Consider the following 21,721-nt stretch of genomic DNA (forward strand, 5'->3'; position numbering starts at 1 on the left):
ATTATTTGCCCTCAGAACAGAAATGTGTTCTGGAGCATACAAGTAAATACACGTGTCTTCAGTAGTGCGCATAAAACCTGTGATTGTTTTTGTGCTCCTTGTGCCTAGATATTAGTATATGGAAGCAGTTCAAGTTTTAAGTGTTCCAGGAACTGCTGTGATCTTTGTCTATGGTTTTAGGCATAGCTTGAACTTTCTTATTGTATGTTCTTATATGGTAGCTGTTTATTTTTGTGTGATTGATAGTGAGCTGAGAAATTTGAACTCTGCTGGTCTTTCTGCATTGTAGGCACTAACATCTTAAGCTGTAACTTCTGTAAACCAAAAAAAATTGAGAGATGTGTTGTCATTGCAATTCAATCTGTTTTTTTTCTTTGAACTGGCATTCAGTAACTGTACAGACCTCTGAAGTTGGTAACTTGTTTTTGTGTTGTTGCATACCACAATTTTATTATTTTTTTTTTTGTTGTTCTGCACTCATTGTATCTTTCGTCATGGTTTGTGTAGACCAGTATGAGGATTCATTCATTAAAACTACCCAACAAACTCGATGGTAAAATTTAGTCTTACAAAAAAAGCTAACCTAACAAACGAGGAGAAACGTGGCAGCAGAAAGAAAAGGGAAGGAAAGGTCAAATCTAGTTTAGCTTGGCTTGGTTTCCTAGTCAAGTTTACTACGTACCTGCTGTTTTTCCTTCTCAGTCAAGTGTAAGTGGCTTCGCTAGAGAGTGAATCAGAGTGGCTTCTGATTTTAAGTAACTTCTAGCAATGAGTTTTTTGATGGTGTTCCAAATGAGCTAGAGACAGAGTTGGCTGAACAGCATCCCAATCAAAACAATTGTTGACAAAAGCAAGGTTACAGTACTGCTAACAATGTGTTTCTGCTTGTTCTCCTATGTGGTGGAACTGCTCTGATCTAGTAGCCAACTGCCCTTCTGTTTTAAGTGGTTCTGAGGGGGCTCTGTGGTGGTTGTTCCTCTCGGTAAATTTTCTGTTGAGTCTTCTGAACTGTCTTACTGTGGTAGTAAGCACTAGTAGTTCTGTAAAGGCAGGAAATAGGAGTTTGTCGTGCTGATCAATTCATCGGATTACTTTGTTCTGAGAAGCTAGCTGTGTTCCAGCTCCTGGCAAGTAGCCAGGGCTTGTACTGCCTACAGCCACAATGGGAAAAATGAGTACCTCTTCCCCTTATCCGCCCCTGCCTTTTTTATTTCTCAGCTCTATTATATGGGTGTTTTGAATAGATAGTTACAATGGATCCCTTCTTCTTGAATGTGACTCAAGTATTAGGGCTTCGAACAAGGTTGTTATTCTAACCTTTAGAGTTCAGTATGTTTATGTACAGTGTAGAGGTCAGCCAGAGCTTTATAGACTTCACTAACTTAAACTTCTTTGTCCTCGTTAGGACCTTGTCTTTCATGTTATTCTTTTTCTTCTATGTACATGGGAAACTTTGATAGGTTGGAATATTGATAGAGATATGAATGTGAGATTCATATTTCTGGTATCAAACTCCTGAAAAGTAGGATGGCATTATAAATTTAACTACCATATATTCTGGAAGGTACTGAGAAGCTTGTTTGCGGGTGTAAAGCTATTACGTGATCTATCTCTTTGTCACTGCTAATCTACCACTTTATCCTTCCATCTGCTAAAGGCATAGAAAAGCCAGGAAGAAGAGAGGAGAGAGTAGGGAAGATGGATGTACTGGCTCATCTATTTGAGACTGTAAGGGAGTAGATGATGTATTACAAAGAGCAGGAGATTCTGAATCTGCAGAAACGCATCCAGATATAGAAGTTGAATCCCTTTTTATTGGATGTGGTCAGCTGCATGTGAATTCTCAGATCAAAGACCCATGTAGCACACCATCAGCATTTTTGTGTCCACTTCTGGCACAGACCTGGTTCCAGTGTAATATCTTGAAGCTGGATTAACCCCTTTTGAGATGAATCCTTCATTCTTTACAATTTATTTGAAGTCTCAACTGTTATTTTTGGTTGTCTTTGGTTCTCAACATCCATGTAGACTTGCATCTACATAGCACCATGTGTTATATTGTGGGGGTGAGAGGGGTAAATGTTACTAGATGTGAATTCTGAATTTTTTAAGGTCTGGTGGTAAATAGAAGATGACTGAATTTGTAACCTCTTTTAATTATGTTCCTCAGCTTTCAGGTTCTGTATAATTTTGTAATGTCCTGCTTTTTAAGTATGGAACATCCTAGCTGACTCGAGATCAATCACTAATGTTTAAAGAGCTTTTCAGTAGAAATATCAACTGTTCTGCTGTCTTATTCTGAAATACGACAGATTGCTCTTAAAAATATTTACAATCTGAAAATTAAATATAATCTTCCTCCCTTTGCAAGTCTTCACTTCAAACTGTCTTAGTTAAAGGCTAGTTAAAATCTTATATATGAAGACTAGTCACCACTGTCGTAATTCCACTGCTTTAAAAGCTAGCTTTCTAGTTTGCTTAGCCACTGATAGGTCAGAGGAGTGTTGAATATGCTGCTGCTTTTCATAACTGATACCAAAAATCTTTGTGTATCATATTAAAAAAAAAAAATTAATTCTTAAAACTACACAATTTTATGCCAAGTTACTACTGGTGCAAAACTGCTAGGTATCTTTAATGATGAACAAATATTGCTGCCATATAGAATGTAGACTATAGAAAGAAGCTGTCCATTTGTGACCTGTAGATTGGACACAGGTCATCTGGTGGCGGAAAGAAAAACAAGATCTACTCGAGATCCACTGCTACCTTAAACTACCCTGTACATAGTGCCAGCTGGGCCACATTCAGTCTTAAAAGTTTGCTATGCTTCCAGCTGAGTGACACAGACTGTGGACATCCTTTTGGGTCTGGTTCATGTCCCTTCAATCTTCTTGTTCCTGGACCACCCTATCTGTTCATCCCTCAACTTCCTTGAGCAGTAGCTTCCCATCCTTGACTTAATAAAAATTACTAGATTGTTTACTTCTAAACCTTTATCTATTCTCTTTGACTTTAAAGCAATTTTGACAACCGTCTCCACAAAAATATTCTCTTAGCTTTTGATTTTTTCAGGTATGTTTTTTCATAGTTTATTTGCATTACATCAAAAACTTGCACACCAAATAAATAATACTTTCAGTCCTTCAGTCCAAGAGACATCAGTCTTCTCTAAATGTTTCGTCAACTTCCTTCAGAATTCTTCCCTCAGATATTGCTGTTATATAATGCATTGTATGGTACTTGAGGAAAAAGGAGTATATGCTTCTTCATATCACCTTATCCAGGAAATGTCAGGCTCTGGCATTCTTGCCAGGTCAAGAAGTCTTATTATCAGAGGGTTCTGCATACTTATCAGTACCCATGTGAAGGAACTTCAGTGTTCTGGTTTTTTTTTTGTTTGTTTTTGGAAATGGATTCCAAATCCATTCTGGCTAGAAGTGTCCTAATTTCTAGCCTAAACTTATTCGCAGTGTATATGCACTGTGGTAATGTTGTCAGGTTGATTTTTTTGTTTGTTTGTTTCCTCCTCCCATTTTGTATTCTTATTCAGATATTCTCACTTATCTAACATGGTAAAAACTGAGTATTAGTGGACAATGAGTACAAATGACCCAAGTCATTGTAGTGGATTTGATTTTTTTTGTTGTTGTTGTTCAGACAAGTTGGGGGGGAATACAGCTACAAATATACATGCTAATGTAGACTGCTAATAGTTGATATTGTCCAGAGTTTACTGTGTGCAGTGTGGTGCAATCCCAGTTGCAGTGTAGGGGCTGTAATGAGCTCTCTGCTCTGGTGATCTCCTTGAGCAGTCTTTCCGTTCCTCCTGTTCCAGTTTGAAAAACTGCTTGGAAGGACTCCTTAGAACCCATTCAAACAAAGTATAGTCAGGGTTGTGCTCAGTGGGGGTGGTATTAGTGTCTCTGCATCATTGGATAAGAACAGCTCCACTAAACCAGAGCAAACTTGTCTAGTGCAGCACCTGTTGTCTGCAGCCAGTGGTGGACCGCTAGGGGAAAAATATGAATACATAATTATATTTCAAAAATACCTCTCATCCTTCAACAACTCATCTCAATCCTTTAGAGAAAGTTTTCTTTGTTCTGATAACTGCCCTACAAGATGATCCTGCTTGTTGACTTTGGGTGGTTTTTTTTTTCTTTTTTTTTTTTTTTTTGAAGCAACATAAAACTTCAGTGGATCTCTGTCATCTGGTTATGGATTCTGTATTTCATGTGACTCATTTGCTTGTCCTAAAACAAGAAGTGGAAGCACCAGATGAAACCATTATTTTAAATATATATATATGTAAAAAGGCAAGTGATAACAGGTGTTTCCTATTTGAATAGTTCTGGGGTTCTTCCAGTTCTGTTTTTTCCTGAAGATCTGACGTATCTTCACTTGGCAATCTCTTCTGTCCTCCGAGTTGAAAAGTTGTGTGCCTTGTAGAGAAGCTGTGTATTAAATTTGATCATTTTTCCCTCCTTTCTTACACTTTCTGCTTGTATCTTACAATGTGGAACTAGAAGTACATGCAGTAGCCAAGATTGTGTCAGTTTATCGTGACAGACCAGGGAACAATGCAGAAGATACTCCTCTAAGAACTCCATAAATTCATGGTATATTACTTGCCATTTACCAAGCTTATTTGTTCACAGGACTGTGTGTTTGAACCCCAGGATTAAAACCTGAGTGACAAGTCAGTTCAGTGCCTGTTGATGTCTAATGTGAGGATTTACTTTCCTCACCATTCAGTTTAGTGCTTACATGCTTTTGGTTATCTTCTTCCATTTCACCACCTTGACACCTCAGTATTTTGAAGTTCCCCTGATGTTCACTGAGCTCTGCATCCCCCTGCTAATACTAGACTGTCATGTAGGGAACTGTAAGTCTATTAGATAATCTCTTTGGGTGGAAGAGCACTGGCAGCCCTGGGACTCTCTTGTGTCCTTCTGCTGGGAAAACTAACTGTTCATTTCTGTCTTTTAACCAGCTAGTTTTCTATGCAAGAATTTCTATATCTGTTCCTTGGGAAGCTTTTTTTAAAAGCTTTTGTTTTGTGTTCCTGTTCAAAAGAGTCTGTAACATTATTACACGAGGATGGAGAGAAAGTAGAGTTAGCTTCTTGGTCTGAGGGGTTAGAAATGAAAACTTCTGTAGATCAGGCAGTACAGGACTCGACTCGTTGGTAGTACTTGATTGATGGAAAACAAGCTTGGCAGTGATGCAGTACAATGGCTATTGGAAATACAGTTTATAAACTCACTTCTACCATCTCACCTTTTCACTTTGGAGTTCTACCATTTTTTAAAAGCTGTGTTTCGTTTTACGTAGTCATAATGGCTTTGGAGTTTAGAGGTCTGCTGGTTCAGAGAATTTTGCTGTAAGGAAGAGATTAGAGAAGCTTTGTTTCAAAGTTGTACTGATGAAGGTCTTGTGAGACCTTCTTCTATTGATGCCTGAACTTGGGGAACTGTCCACTTAACAGCTTACAGTTGTGTTGTAATCTGTTGGGAAAGCAGAGCCTTCAAATTTCTACTGTTCAGCCTTTAATGGGTTCTTCAGTCATCCTCAGGTGTGTATGTTCCTACACTTCATACCATCAGTATGTGATGAAGTGTCATGCTTGTGTTTGAGGCCACCATCATCTTCTGTTCTGGCACAGTCAGAGCTTCAGGTATGTTTCTTGTGGTCACTGATAAAGTGTATTTAGCAAGTCATCTGCTAAAACTTACCCTCGATGAAATCTAATACCCTATCTCCAGGCTTCTTCAGCACTACTTGTTGTTAAGTTTCTCCTTTCTTGTGTCTGTTTTGTGTGTTTCATGATTATTTCCTCAGCCTTGACAAAATTTTGCCTCAATGCTGATCCCTATCCACCCTAATACTAAATGATTTATATGCTGTACATCATGCCTGAATTGTGGCCATCATCTCCGGCAAGAGATCTTTGTCCCACAAACCTCTAGGGAGTGAACTAAAAATTCAAGCATCATGAGCTTCTCATTTAACTGGTCAATGCCTTCTGCACTGACACTGTGGGAGAAAAAGCTGTGAGATGCCCCCACCATTGTGTGGGGTCTTTTTGTTGACTGTCCTTTGTACTGTGTGACACAGCTTCTCCACCTGCCCTTTGCTGACCGACTGACCTAATAACATGGCATACAGAACAACTAGGAGCTAGGTACAGGACAGCTTTGTCAGCAGCTTCCTGCACTGACACCATGTGGGGGAAAAAGCTTCCACAGCATGATGATTTTGGTTACTGAAACTTGCGGTCTTGTTTGCTGACTGTGCCTCTTAACTGGTGACCTTAAAAATACTTACCCAGTAGTTTTAAAGAGGAATGACCCAAACCCAGTTTTACTTTCTTTCAGGTTTCTGCCTATCGTAGCGTTTTGGGGGCTGGTGCGTGAAGTGAGAGGTAGTTGTTTGTCCCATTCATATTGTCTAAGGAGATCTTGGCATCTTCTCAGAATCCCTCTTCAGAGGGATCAAATTACTTTTCTTTTTGGAGGAAACTGATATCAACTGTGTTCCTTAAAGGCAGTAGAACAGCTACTTTTTTTTTTTTTCAAGAACTTCTTATTGATTTCCTATGAAGGAACAACAGGTTGCACATCTTCTGTCACGTTGTCAGCTTCATTCGCCCACCACAGCATCGTAAACCCAAGAACCAGAGTAGCCTCTTCTACTGCTGTTGGCAAGAGTAACTAGTTGGTGGTGATTTGGATGGTGTACTTGAAGAGTTGACTGTCCTTTTGTTCTGTGACACTACTTCTCCACCTGCCCTTTGACAACCGACTTACTGGATTATGTAGAACTAAAGTAGAACAATTACAGACTAGTTACTAGGCAGCTTTGTCAGTAGCACATCTATAATGGTCCTCTGGCATTTTCTCCTTCATTCTTGACCTTACAGATAACTAAAAGACTTCTTTGCGTGGAATATAAGTGACTTAGACCTGTGAGACTAAGAAGTTTGGTACTGGAAAAGTAACTTCATGTGATGTCTTCCAGAATGCTGGAACTGAGATTTATCTGGTTCCTACAGTACTTCTCCCTCTTGCTAGAAATAGGCTTTCTTTAAAAATAAATAAATAAATAAAAATCCTATTCCTGTTGACCTTGCAGTTCAAATTGGCCTTCATAAGTGGTTGCTGTTGTCTTCCAAAATTGTTTAATTAACAGGAAAAATCCTAAGTAAAGATCAGCTTGAAGTACTGAAGTTTCCCATTTTGTGTTACTAGAAACTTGTTGGAAGCAATAAGATGACTGTCTTGGGTCAAAGAAACATACTACATTGTCAAAGTAGTAGTGAAACCTGGTGGTGAGTCAGCCTTTTCTGATTTTCTTCTCATTCCTGGTCTTCCAGAAGAAAAATTAGTATCTGTTTTGCTTTTGCTTAATGCTTCTGCAACAAATGCATTATCTGCTTAAAGAGCAAAATAGGTATGTAACTTCTCATTTTATACAATAAAAATGGGGAAAAAATATCACTTCAGATTTTAAAGTAAACTAATGAATTCACAACTGAAAATCAATGTCTGTCTAGAAATAGAGTGATTCTGCTAAGGAGGAGCCAATGCTGGAACACAGGAGGAGTGGAGTGTTTCTAAGGTGGGATAGTACTGTGCTTAAACCCATGCACTTTGTGTAAGAGCTTGTTTGTTCTCCCCATGATTAAAGTATTCAGAGTCCTGCCACTATGTACTTGAAATTAGTCTGTTTCCTTTCTCTCCTTGCCACCGCTTGGTCAGACATTAATAACATGAGTTTTATAGAATGTAGGAGGTAATTAAAAGATTGTTACAGACTTTGCTAATTCCCAATGAATTCTCAGAGCAGGTACATTTAGGCACTGTGTGATTTCTGTTCCACACCAGAGGTAAGTCTGAATCCAAAACTTAAAATCTTACCACTTGATGCTTTGTCTTGTGCCATGTAATCCTTGGGAGGAAGTTAATCAAATTTGTATAGACGTGTACTGGCTGCTTTTTAAATTTAAAAAGCAAGAATAAAGCACCCCGATTAGTCTCTGAGGTATCTCTAATTCTGAAAGCTAAGATGAGACCAATTCACTTTTTTTCTGTTCTCTGATCTGTCATCTTTTCACTGAGAGCGCCTAATGTGAAGCTAAAACTTGTATTTGTGGTCTTCAGTTCTGTATTTCTGCTTTTTCAGTCTCCAGTGGGAATTGAGGAAATTTAGCTCTTACTAAATGTTAGCTGATTAGAAACTTGTGTGCATGCATGTGTTCTTTTTAGTTGTATCGTACAGGTTCAGCAGAAGTGACTACATTCAAGATGTAGATTGCAGGTTGGTTGTCCCTGACATGTAAATAGGCAATGTATCTCAACTTACTTTCAGTAATGGTATCTCTTCTTGTTAGCTTTGGGCATGTTTAAGACAAGATCAGAAATCAGCTGAATTGAACTTAGATCTTCTAGCCTAACTGAAGCACGTGAGTAAAGCACTTTCAGTTTTAACTTTGAACTCTATAAAATTTTATAGAGAAAAGAGGCATGGTTAATACCTTTTTTTTTTTTTTTAACTTCAGGTGAAATTTTTACATAGATCAGTGCTCAATTCTGGTTGACCTAGTTGACACGTTGGCAATTTGAAATTGTCTAATTTGCCAAGCCAAATTTTCTTTGGATACGAAAATGGTGCCTGTGGTTTTTTCTTTTAACCAGATCTTTATAAGAGTAAAGGTGGAAACATGGCATCATTATCATAAAAATGTAGAAAAGCAAGCTTATGACAAACATATCAAATTAACTTGTATTTTAAAGGTATATCCAAGATTATAAAAATATTTTTAATAAATTGGCTTAGGGCTTTGTAAGTTAGTAACATGCTTGGAAATAAACTTTAAAGAATGTAGGATTGATATCTATAGAGTTGATAATGTGTTTGCTGTGTGATAGTTTGGTATCTAGATACAGAATGACTGTCATTCTGTAGCTTCAGCAGGTAAGAAATAAATGTCAATGTAATTTCAAAACAGTACACAGCAAATAGACAAGTTGTCTGCTTGAGGCAGAAATGGTAGACAAAAGGAAACCACCTGAAAATTCCCATGAATTAGAAACTCAGGATTTCTTAGGGATGACTTTCTGTGAAGTCTGCTAGTTAAACTTGCTGTTGGGCATGAGTTTCATGGAGCTTTCCTGATGGCTTGCGAGGTCTTAATGTGAAGTCTTTCTTGCAGCAGAGCCATGGTGTGGTTGCAGAACCCTCAGCTTCAATTTCTCAAACACTCATCAAGCTTGGGATGTTTTGAATTAAATACTTTTTTGGCTCAGTGAAATACCATTTTCTGATAAGTTTATTTTTCCAACAGCTTTCCCCAAGATCTCCCTTTCAAGCAGAAGGCTTCATATTTCTGATTCTGCTAATCCAGGAAGTGTGCCAGACGAACTCATTCATTAGTTGACTGCTAGACTTTCATCCAGATGCTGGTTAGGCATGTGGTGCTGCACAGTAGGAAAGCAGTGCTGGGACCTGTTTGTTGTTAGAGACCTGCTGTGGACTTTGCTTTTCTGTGATGATTCAGTGAGCATCTAAATAGACATGCATGTAGGAATGAAGCCTTTCTCTAACAGTTTCCTTCTCTAAGGAAGTTACGAACTTGTAACCAACAGAAGTTGGCTGTACAGTTTGTAATAGCAGTTGGTATTGAGACTACCATAGAGTTAGGACTAGAACAAAGAAAAGCAGAAGCTTTGTCGGCAGAATTTTTAACCAATGCTAATGTGAAATGTATTTAAGGTCTCTTTGACCGCAGGCTGAAGATGTCTCAATTCCATGTCCTGCTGCAGGGCTGGCTAGCTCAATAAGGTCCAAAAAGTGGTGAAAGTGGGGAGAGAAGTGGTAATAGATGATTCAGACAGTTTCTGGTCCCTTTATTCTGGGAGGTAGTGGATGCATCTTGCACTGAGTTACCTGGGCTTGGTCACCCATGTCTCTTTCAAGGAATGAAGCCTCAGTTCATGGATGGATTTCTGCCTGTTATGTGACACAGAGTTCTACTGCTTCAGTGCTGGTCACTATAAGCAGTAACAGAGGGCCATGCTTCCTTCATTGACTTGCAAGTATGTAAGGTAGAGATGTCTTGATGTCTGGTGAGATTCAGACCAATTCTAGATCTAAATGTCCCTGCATGACAGCTAGGATTACACTGTTTTTCCAAGAAATTAGAGTTTTTTAGAGTAAGTAAAATTCTAGTAACTGTCATTTAAAAAGCAGTTTTCTTTCCCTCTACCCCAATACTAGCTCAGTTACTTTTGAAATGCTTAAGGAAAAGACTTCAGATTACAAATAAAACTCTCAAAGTATCTTGCTGCTACTTTAGAGATTAAATCTAGTTTTGACAGTCTCTAAAGCAGCAATGTCTAGAAGCTGCAGTAAAAGGTGTCATGGGCTCTCCTTTTTAGGGGTCTACAAGGGCACATTTTTATTTACATAAAGAGTGCAGAGATACTTCCTTATTTCCTGAACCTTATCTCATTTCTCTTACTGTGATTTGTAAGTACCTGAAAAGTAGATATCAAACCTAATGCTGGTCTTGGCTACAGATTTGTAACCTACAAATCTGATTTATTTTTGCTCTGTTGGCTGCCACCCTTTTCTTTAAAATTGTTGAACAACTGGGGAGGGGGTGGGGAACACTTCCTCTCTTTGTTTTGGTCCTGAGGTATAGCCAGTGTCAGCCTCTAGCACTGCACGTTACTCTCTCTCTGCCTTCTGCTGAGTTGCTCAGTGGGTTAACTAGCTCTTTTGATGTACACGTTCTTCTTGGAAACTGTGCCATCACTGTGCATCCCCTGGAGGAAGTACAACGTTAAGACTCAAAAGCATGATTTTTTTTTTTATCCTAACTGCAAAGTAGCCTGTTAGAACTGAGGCTCTTCTGTAAGTTTCATTGCATGTCTCACTGACAAGTGTAGGCAATCTGTGGTCACCCAGTCTCATTCTCTGGCAGCAGCAGTGCCCTCAACCAGATTAATTTTTTGGGGTAAAGGTTTGCATTAGACAAATATCTTTCTTAGCTATGGTGCTGAATTTGTATTGGAGTCTAAATAGAGGATTTCCTCCCTTTCACACTGGAATCTCTGGTATGTTGGTTCCTGTTTGCTCAGGGATCTGAATCAATACAGTAAAGAAAATGAATGTATTAAGTTTAAATGTTTTAGAACTCTCTATCTTATATATATTTTTTTTTTAGTGCTATAAGCAAAAACTGGGTTCAAACTGGGCATAATAGTGTAGAGCAGCCTCATCCCAATCCTACCACCCCCATGTGAAATCTGTCCTTAATTATGTTCCAAGAAGAATGTTCCAGGAAGAAAATGGGGCTATTTTTCACCTGAGGATCTGGCCAGCATTTTGTCAAGTCTTACTGAATAGATATCCTGTAGTGACATTGTAGATTGGGGTGGAGGAGGGAATAGGGAGTGGGATAGGAGGAGTAACACTCAAATGAAATTTTATTTTTGCTTCACTTGTCATGATCTAGACTTCGGGTATTTTACCAAACAATCTAGTTGTGTGTGATTTTTTTTTTTTTTCTTACAATTTGTATAAATGGCAGAAAAACTTTATTTACTTTAAGTCAGTGCCTCAATGGTTTCATAACACAGTAGATCCTTTCCAAGTTCATGTTATAGTAGGTTGTTGGTTTTTTTTTTTTGTTTTTTTTTTTTTTTTAAAAAAAGTATTTGAGAATGATACCTGTATGTAAAGAGTAGATTTATGAACCCATCTATAGCTCGGGGGGGGGGGCAGCCCCTACCCGTGGAAAGAAGGGGGTGGCAGAAGAAACCGAGAGATGTGAAGGTCAAATTTAAGTTACTCTGCTGAACACCTTGCTCTTTATTCTTATAAAATACGAAAGTAACTCTTGTCTGCAGAATATTCTCCTTTTATCAAGTTATGAGGGGGTTGCTGCTTGTATCAGAATGGGCTAAAGATAACCAGGTGTAATAGAGCAGGAGACTGAGAGAACTATTTAATGCTTTTCAGAAATTTGAATTAGTGGTACAAAAGTATCATAAAATGCCTTCTAAATCAGTTGAGAGTGGTCTGACAAACCAAAGGAACTTGGTGATGATTAATGAACATATGTTCTTAAAGGGTTTCATTTTTGATGCAATTAATTGTTTTTCCTGCTACTTAGAAACAGGAGACTTTCTTTATTTGGAGACAAAAAGGCAAAACTTATATGTAGATAATAATCTTTCAGAGGAACCAGTGACCTAGTGCATTGTCAAATACAGTGGCACACGGAGTGCAAGTAGCACCTGTGAAATGGGGGCATACACTTCGGAAAGCTTACTCATTTTACTCATCTTTTAATTTCTAATAATGTAAACATGAGCTCTGAGACCCATTCTTATCAAAGGGATAACCTGTCAAAGGAGTCATCTGCCTTTCTTTAAGTAAGCCAAAACAAATACTTTTTTTCCCCACTCTTGCACCTGTAACTTAAAGTAAGTATTGAAGAAATGACTTGAAAAGAAGAGAAGCAGAAGTTAGTCATTCCGAGACTGAGAGACTTAGTGTTCTGCATAGGTTACTTTTTTTTTTTTTTTTAAAGCAATTGAAAATAAATCTAATGCCTGACAGGACTAAAGAAACTGGATTCTGTCTGTGGTATGACTTGGTTGAATCCAAGATAGCTGACTAATGCAAACTACAAAACTTCCTTCAGGTGCATTCCTGTACTGAGCCAAACTAAATCACGCAGTTGTGAAGCTGTATAGAATGGGGGCAAGTATATATAAGTGACAAGCCTCAGTTATTTTCATAAGCAGAACATCAGTATTGACTGGTGAAAGTTTTTGCTCACTGTGCATATTGCCTTGCCATGAAAGGCAATGAAATAAAATAAATACTGAAATAAAAGCATATGGGAGCAAAAGGAGGCTATCAGTTAAGGAGGTTAGTTATTGGTTATGACAGTCTGGGGTGTGCAGGGCCTGTCTTTTGATCCTTACTTGGCCATAATTTATTCCCAATGTGATTTTAGTTTCTGAAATGCCTCATATGGTTTGTGTAACAGTCTTCATAGATTAGGGAAACACCTCTTCAAAATACAGGTTGTGATCTATGACTTCAGGGTGGGAAGAGAACTTACATGAAGACCAGATAACGTTCACGGGCTCAAATTCAGAAGTAGGAATTAAACTTAGTTGTAATCGAGTCACTTAAGCCAGTAGGTGAAATAACACTACTATTACAGAAAACCAAAAAAGTTTCATTGTAATGCTGTCTGGTGGTATTGTGCTTGTGCATAAGCTCATTAAATATAATCCTATTGTTTGAATTTCCTAATTACATTTTGAAGACTCTTTTAATTTTTACAGTCCTTTAACAATTAAAATCAGCAGTCCTGAAACTATTTTAATGTTAGTTTTGGTTTTAAAAGCAGCATTAATTCTATGATTAATGTTGTTGATCTGTATGCTGCTTAGCATGTGCATTTTTCTTTTACTTTACGTTTGATTTTATTATAATATCAAGTAAAAACTCAAAAAAAAAAAAACACAAAAAAAAAAAAAAACACAACAAGGTGTATGCAAGTCTTCCTTGTTAGAAGCATGTTATTTAATGGAGGTGTTTCTTAAAACCAGAAGAGTGGTGAGTGGTAAGTAACAGAAGTGATATGGACTGTAGTAAACCAGCTTGAACCACTGTAATTCAGATGTGATTCCTAGTGTTGTAAGGCACAGGGTGGAGGAAGATGGAAATTAATGGGATACTAGAAGAGGGTAGGTTTGGATATAAGGAAGAAATTCTTTACTGTGAGGCACTGGCACATGTTGCCCAGAGGAGCTGTGGATGCCCTATTCCTGGCAGTGTTCAAGGCCAGGTTGGATGGGGCTTTGATCAACCTGGTCTGATGGGAGATGTCCCTGCCCATGGCTAGGGCGGGTGGGACTGAATGGTCTTTGAGGTCCCTCCCAACCCAAACCATTCAATGATACTAATAATTTTTAGATGCATGAAAATTGGGAGGATTACAACATCAATAATGAAGCGAACAGAGTTGTAGTTTAACAAAAGTGTGTTTTAGAGAAATGTGAGATCCTGTGGTGCCTTCAGAGGCTTCTGTACTAGGGCCCCCAGCATGAGAAAAGGATATGAATCTGTTAGAGTGGGCCCAGAAGAGGGCCGCAAAAATGATCATTGGGCTGGAGCACCTCTCCTGTGAAGAAAGGCTGAGGAAACTGGAGCTGTTCCTTCTGGAGAAGGCTTTAGGGAAACCTCACTGTGTCCTCTCAGTACTTAAACGGGACTTATAATGAAGATGGAGAGTGACTTTCTGCATGGGCAGACAGTGACAGGGCAAGGCAGAATGGTTTAACACTAAAACAGGAGAAATTTAAACTGTATGCCAGGAGAAAGTTCTCCCTCAGAGGGTAATGAGGCCCTGGCACAGGTTGCCCAGAGAAGCTGTGGATGTCCCATCCCTGGAGGCATTCAAGGCCAGGCTGGATGGGGCTTTGAGCTCCCTGGTCTGGTGGGAGATGCCAATAGCAGGGGGTTGGAATTAGGTGGTCTGTGAGGTCCCTTCCAACCTAAGCTGTTCTATGATTCTGTGATCCATTCTAATAGACTATAATAGACGTTTTTCACTTTGGTGCTGAAAAGATAAAGCAGCAAATGTGAATTGGTGAAGCGAGACTGTTAAACATCTCTCTTCCATTTAATTTTTTCTAAGTAAGGACTGTTTGTGTACTGCTTCTGTTATGTATCCAGTGATATGGGTAAAAGAGTGTTTGAGTGGGGAAAAGTATCAGAAGTGAATGTATTTAGAAATATTTACTTTGAATTCTTTTTATCAGTATGTGCTTATACTTCTCTAAACTGGAAAAAGCTGCAGTAGATCGTGTGTGGGGAGAGGGAATGGCAGAGAGTGGAATGCCTATAAGCAGATGTTTTTTCTAGGTGACATGTCGCAAGGTCATTTGTGTGGCCAGATTTTGGATTATAGGGGTTTTCTTCCCTGACATTCCTTCCATTCCTTCCCTTTCTCCTTTCCCCTTTCCTCTCTCCTCCTTGGTGGCTACAGTGGAGTAGCTAGCTATGTGGCTTCCTGGGTCCCTGTTACAAGTGGCTGTAGACCAACACCTCCATATACCTTGCCTCAATTGCGGATACTGGAGTTTTCCTAAGTTTTTGTGAGACCCTTCACTGAGATTTAGTATTAACGTGTTCTAGTGTAGAACAGAAGAGTAAGGAAAAAAGCATAGTTTGTTTTTACCAAAAGATGATTAAATTGTAGTGAAGTGTCTCAAATACAGTGACTTTGTATCATCACCACCACCCAAAAAAAAGTACACCTTTGTAGCTGAAGTGTAGGATTGGAATACTGCTGAAACAGGATTATGTAAAATGGGACAGGGGGGAGGGAATGGATGACAACCAAAAGAGATAAGAAGGAATGGAAGTCAAGGATGGATGTAAATACCTGCTTTTATAAAATAGGTATTCCTTTGGAAAAGAAAAGATGCAAATACTGAGTTAATATGACAATAAACTGAGGGGGTTGGACCCAATGATCTTTTTGAGGTCCCTTCCAACCCCTACAGTTCTGTGATTCTGTGATAAAACAAGACTAACGGAATATAGAAGTGAATTTGATGTAGAGTATATAAAACACTTCAATATAACCTGCACACATACTACTAGTCGCTTTCCCAACCGTGTAATGACTCTCTAGCTTCAGACCTGCCAAGTGGTATGTTTGAAAGTGGTACTCCAATGCCAACTTCTATTTGTTACATGACATGTATTCTTCTTGGATGTTCTCCTAAGGCTTGGTCATTTGAAGAAACTTGTTAGAAACATGCTTGCAGGCTCAGCTGTGGGATGCTACTGGAGATGTGTCCCTGCTTATGCCGCTTTTTTGGGGGTGGTAGAAGCCTTGCTTTTGTGTTGTCCTGTCTTTACCCTCTCTGTTGTTCTCCTACTTTCTGGGCTTCAGGCTGCATTTCCTTGGCAAATCCTTGGATTTTGAAACTGTCATTACCAGGCAAGCCTGTTGGCAATGAGGATTTTCATTACCAAATGGATCCTGTTTCTCTTGAGCACTTTCTCAGGGAGACTCTTATTGCCATAAAATCTGAAGTTCTGCCTGCAGCCAGATAACCAGATGCTTACTCCCAGCATGTGTTTGTTCTTGTCAAAGCCTTTTCCCTGGATCACCACCAGTGTCCTTCCTATTGTTCCAGGATATCTATAGTGAATATTGATTGCTGAAGATCTCCCTTGGCAGTATCGTAGTGACCAAGCACCGCATTATAACATTGAATATGGCCAGGCGAACTGTAAAAAAAAAAATATATATATATATATATACACACACATATATAAAAAAAAAAAAAAAAATCTCTTAGCTATATCCTATATCAGGACCCCAGGCAAACAGACCTCTGCAGCCAACCAGACAGTATGTCCCATATGTAGAAGCCTTCACCCCACACATACAGAAGTCTGCAGCCACTGTTGGTCACTGCTTCTTTTTAGTGGCTTTGGTTGTGGACCCATGATTCAGGCTTAGATGCCAAACCTGGCAGAACTTCCTTCTGACCTGTTCTCTAGGCTGTGTGCCTGTTCAGTGCCTAAAGAACTACCGATGGAAAAAGAGAGCCCTCTTCCTGTAGCTGGAAGTCACAGCTTCCAGCAACCATGTCCTGGGAGTCCTTATTCTAGCCCTGAGCAAGGAAAGCAACAGATTTGGGAGAGGATGATCATAAGGGGGTTAAGGAAGAAATATGTGTTGTAGGGGAAGTTGACAGCTTTGTTCAGAAAACTGTGGAAACATTTTTCCTTAACTGTCAAAAGATTAACAGTATCATAAACTTATGCTTATGAAAATTGTTGGAGGAATGTGACTTGGATCATAATGGATGTCAAGTAATTGATAGAGCTGATACTACTTTTATGTAAAGATATAAGAAGACAAGTAACACAATAAATGTGCTAGAGGTAAAAGGAGTTAAGTTGATAGACTAGGGCATTGCAAGATGATAAAGCATGGTGTTTCTCTTCAGTTTGGAGCCAAAAAGTGTCCAGGATAAATTCACAGTAGTTGTGAAAGGCAGTTTAGAGTCAAGCCACCAAAAGACTGATATGAAGACATCTGTAAAATGAACTTAGAACAGATTTTTTGATTGTTTGCTGGAAAGGTGTATCAATAAAGGTGTATAAGTACTTATACAGGTGTATAAGTAAAGTGTATTTGACCAGTGTCTGTAGGCTCTTCAGGTTTTGAAGAGTTCCAAAACTACTACTTACGTTTCCAATGAAACATAGATTTGTTTAAATTCCTGGGCTCAGGTGGTTACATTTCATGAAATGTTGTTGGCATGTATTCATCAGCAGTAGTAAGTCAAACCTGTGGCCGCATGGGGAAGCTCTGGTAAGAGAAGGGTAGGATGGAACCCAGTTTGGTGAAACATCAGTGAAGTGGATTGGTGCCTGCTTTGTTCAGAAGCAAAAACCATAAAAGCCAACTGTGCTATTTACCATTTATAACACAAGATGCATGGAAAGCAGTTTTGGAAAGAAGAACAGTTTTGCAGAGCTAGAAAGTACTAAAAAATTGGAGTTAGTACTTGTTCTGGAATAAGCCCAGCTGTTTCCAAGCAATGCTCCAGTGAATTGTAACTTGCAAGAATCTAAGCACTGGCTAGCTGCTGAGCCTAAGTGGCTTGCTGTTTATAACATTACACTGCTTTTCTTATTATGATTTCACTTTTTTCAGGTGGTTATTTGGGGAATTGCATCTCAGTTTAACATTTCTTCTCTTGCCCTTGAAGTCAGAAGAGCTAGGAGTCTGTGCAGTATGATCTGAATTGATATAACGTTGAATCTCAGGGTCAGTGGATGATATTTTAATATAATTTTTAGTGTGTACTTGGACTTTGGATTTTTGTTTTTTCTAGCTTTTGTAGCTGTGTTTAAAAAAAAAAAAAAAAAAAACACCTGAGAAGAGAGTGGTTCTGTCCATTACCTTGTGCTGTTGTATAAGACTATATTTATTGAAGGAAAAAAAAAAATAGAAACCTAGAATAGAAGTATATTTATTTCTATCTCAAATTGTAAAATTATAGTAGGTACTAGTCAATTTAATAATATACATATAATTCATGTATAAAACCCATGGAATTATACAAAATTAAAAGGTAATTTTTAACACAATGTGACCTGTCAGGCTGAACAGCTCCTATAGTTAAAGTAACTTGTCTATGTTAGGATTTTAAATTATTAAATATCCACTATACCTCATATAGCATGTTAATTCCTCCTCATACTAGTGTACATAAGATCTAAACCAGAAAGTAAACGTTGTCTGTGATAGAGAGCATCATGGGTGATGAGCAGATTTATAATTAGAAGTGTTCTGTGCTGATGGTAGGCAGATGTTTCCTGAAGATACTGGTGGTATCTTTCATGTAGTAGGATGATAAAATAGTCTTGCAAAGTGCTGTCTTCATACTCAAGACCTGTTCATATTAAAGAATGAGAACCTTCAAATGCTGCTTTGAATTATCCTCTTAGTTGAAAATAGGCTTATTATATAGGAGTCTGTAGGAGAGAAGAGAGGGCACATGAAAATTATTTCTATATTGAACAAAACTTCCGTTTTACTGATGTTACAAATTCTGACTGTTTCATTAGTTTTCCAACATGTCCTCTTCCTTTTTTTGTTTGTTGCAGACAGCTAACGATTGATTAACTTATCTCCTGCTGCAGTGTGTGCTTTTACCAAATACCTAAAACAGACTAGCTAGTAAATCTGGAAAATAATTGGATTTATTTAATCCTCAATTTTAAAATGTTTTTTATACAGAACTGTCATCAGAAGCAAATAAGCTTTCTTTTCTTTTATTTGTAGAATACTAGCCTACTCATATAATGTAATTTTTTGTGAGCCTAAATGAGAAGCTTCTGATTCTGAAATCCTGTGTCCTCCTGCCCTCTTCTTCCCAACTTCTAATTCTCAGTGTAAGAAAGACTTACTCTACTAGTGTAGAGCTATGAGGTTAATCTTCCAACCCTTAAGATTCTATAGTAGTTATTTTAAGTCTAATGAGGTTGTTGGGGCATGGCTTAATAGGCTGACTGTGTGCAGATGGCAATTGCCTTGTCTTATGTTTATCTTCTAATTCTGCTGTATGGTACTATAGTGTCAGGAATAAACAGACTTGTGTGATAAATGTAACGATTTTTGAAATTGCTCTTGGAATTTGAGAGAATGTCTGTTGCCAGTGTTCTCAAACTTGCGTTCTTTTTATAAGAAACCTTTGATTAACTGTTCTAAATGTTTCTTTTGTTTCCAGGTTTTGAAAGTATTTTAGAAGGGCTTTATGGACCAAGGCTACGAAGAGACCTCAGTTTATTTGAAGGTAAATAAGCCAGCTTTTAGTGGGATGATCTTCATTTGCAAATTTTCTTTTAATTAGAGGCATTTTAAAGCATGTAAAGTTTATTTAAAAAATAACCTTTTGGTTTTGTTTCCAACTTATTTTTCATCATGCTCATGTCAGTACTGTGCATGAGCAAAATATTAGCTAAAATGGTACCTAAGCAATCTTATGTAAGGAAATTTGGGATTAGTTAAGCTCTCATGAAAAAAAAAATTCTGGAATATTGTAATTCTGGCTTTATTTTTTAGACAGCTTTTAGAAACTAAGCTGAGCAGCTTGTCTTCCCTATCAATAGTAATTGGAAAAAGGAAGATTATGAATGCTTGTTTGCTTTTTGTAGTAGTCAAGAAAGCTTAATCTTTTCTATTAAAAAAAAATATATGCACTAGACTTTTGTAAGACATATTCTTATTCAAAATGGGTTTGGTTTTCTTGGAATAAGTGTTAATAAATAGTTAACTAAAGATCCAGATGTTATCAGTCTTGAACAAAAGCAGGGAAAGAAAATCCAGCACGAAACTGCCTTGAAGTGTTGAAAGAGATGTACTGTCAAAATTATTTTCATGGCTTTAAAAAAAAAAAAAAAAAAGCATTATTTGTTACCAAACCTTCAAAATGTTCTGTTTAATTTCCTTACAGTTTTGATAGTTCATAAAGTTTTGTAATTAATATACTGCTAGTACATTAGCCAGTGTGTCATATACTGTGTATGTTTGCTTATAATAGATTTGGAATGATTGTTTTTAACTTGGCTGGGGTTTTGTCCTCTTTGTATTGTGTAAGTTCCTTGGCCTGTATCATATGCATAACACTATTTTCAAGGGAAGGGAGAGAACTTGAAATACTACTTTACTGCTATTTTAAGAGTAACTTTCTACCACTTACAAAGCTAAGCATAACACTAGTCAGACTCTTAAAAATGTTCAAGAAATTTGTAAATTTGGGCTAGAGCTTATTTTCTTGAGTGGTACTCCCATCTCCTGTGATAAAAACAAGCCCATTATGCTTTGGAAAGGAAACAGGGCAATGTTGATCTTGTAATAGTGTACAATATCGTTTTCTTGTTGTAATTCTAATAGGTTGCTATATGTTAGGCTTCACATTGATTAGTGATTGAAGCTTTATTATTCTCTTGCATCAAAGGGTTTATAGTTTGAAAGGAAACTCAGGACATTTTTGGGCTTTTGCATAAGGTGACAAAGCACCAAGCAAATGACCACAGTGTAAGCATTACAGCTAAAGGATCCCAATAGTCCACCATAAAGTGTTACACTACCACTTCAGAGTTGCTTCATGTTTGCTGCTTCCTTTCTTAAGGGAAAAGCTTCAGTTTATTTATCTCATGCTGTTGAAGATTCCTTGTGGCCTTCTGTTTAAGGTGATCTACTATTTCCATTGTTTGTCTGAATGCCCTAGTGGATCTTTGTCCCTGCAGGTTAATGTGTATCTAAAACATAGGATTTTATGTGATTTCTTTTTTCCTTATCTGAATGTCAGTAATGTACCTGAATTTTGAACAGTTAGAGCTTCTTTCTGTGTTTGACACCTATAAAATTGGTTTTATTGCTGGAGCAACTGCAGAAGAGATGAAGGATGATGGGATTCCCACCTCACCTTATTATTTTACATTCATTTTTTTGATATAGATACTACAACAGTTTGAAAGAGACTTGCTATGTTCTCTATAAATACAGTAGAAGCAGACATCTTAGGATTTAGGGCTGTTTCTAAACTGACATCTGAATTGCATTATAAAGATTAATACAATCTTGAGTAAGATTGACAATAAATCTTCCCCGTCATAATTCAAGTGCCATTTTTTCCATTTTTACAGGTAATGAAACTAAGACAAATTTGACTCACTTCAAAGTATGTCATTGGTATATAGAATAGAAGCCACATTTTTAGGCTGTTAGCAACATTCTGTAAGGTGTCCATTTTGCTCATCATGACCACTGGATCGCTGCTATCAGTATTGTCAACATGCACCATTATGCTTTGTTAGCAGGAGAGTATATTTCTTTGAATAAAGCTTAAGAAATTAAATGTCTTCCCTATCCAGAAATTTGTGAGAATCAACTGAAGTACATGCCTCTTACCTACAATACCATTTTTCTCTTATTGTTCATTCTTATGTTTTTGTGTAACAAAAAAATGCATAAAATTTAATATATATTAATGGTATATTTCTTCCTTAATTGTGTGTTGAAATAGTATTTGATCTATAGATTAAATTACTGTAATTAAAGCTGCTTGAGTTAAAAAAAAAAAAAAAG

The 21,721-nt window shown here is 37.7% G+C and overlaps 1 protein-coding gene across 6 annotated transcripts in view; it reads left to right on the forward strand.

Moving 5' to 3' along the window:
- Positions 1 to 21,721, forward strand: part of LCORL (ligand dependent nuclear receptor corepressor like) — a 78,835-nt gene that overhangs the window by 5,363 nt on the left and 51,751 nt on the right. For all 6 annotated transcript variants that reach the window (XM_032186113.1, XM_032186109.1, XM_032186108.1 and 3 more), the window contains exon 2: positions 19,359 to 19,424. In XM_032186113.1, the coding sequence (XP_032042004.1) occupies positions 19,359 to 19,424 (66 nt within the window). The remainder of the gene's footprint in view (positions 1 to 19,358; positions 19,425 to 21,721) is intronic.

This window comes from Aythya fuligula, chromosome 4 (assembly GCF_009819795.1).
Source record: "Aythya fuligula isolate bAytFul2 chromosome 4, bAytFul2.pri, whole genome shotgun sequence".
Lineage (NCBI taxonomy): Eukaryota > Metazoa > Chordata > Aves > Anseriformes > Anatidae > Aythya > Aythya fuligula.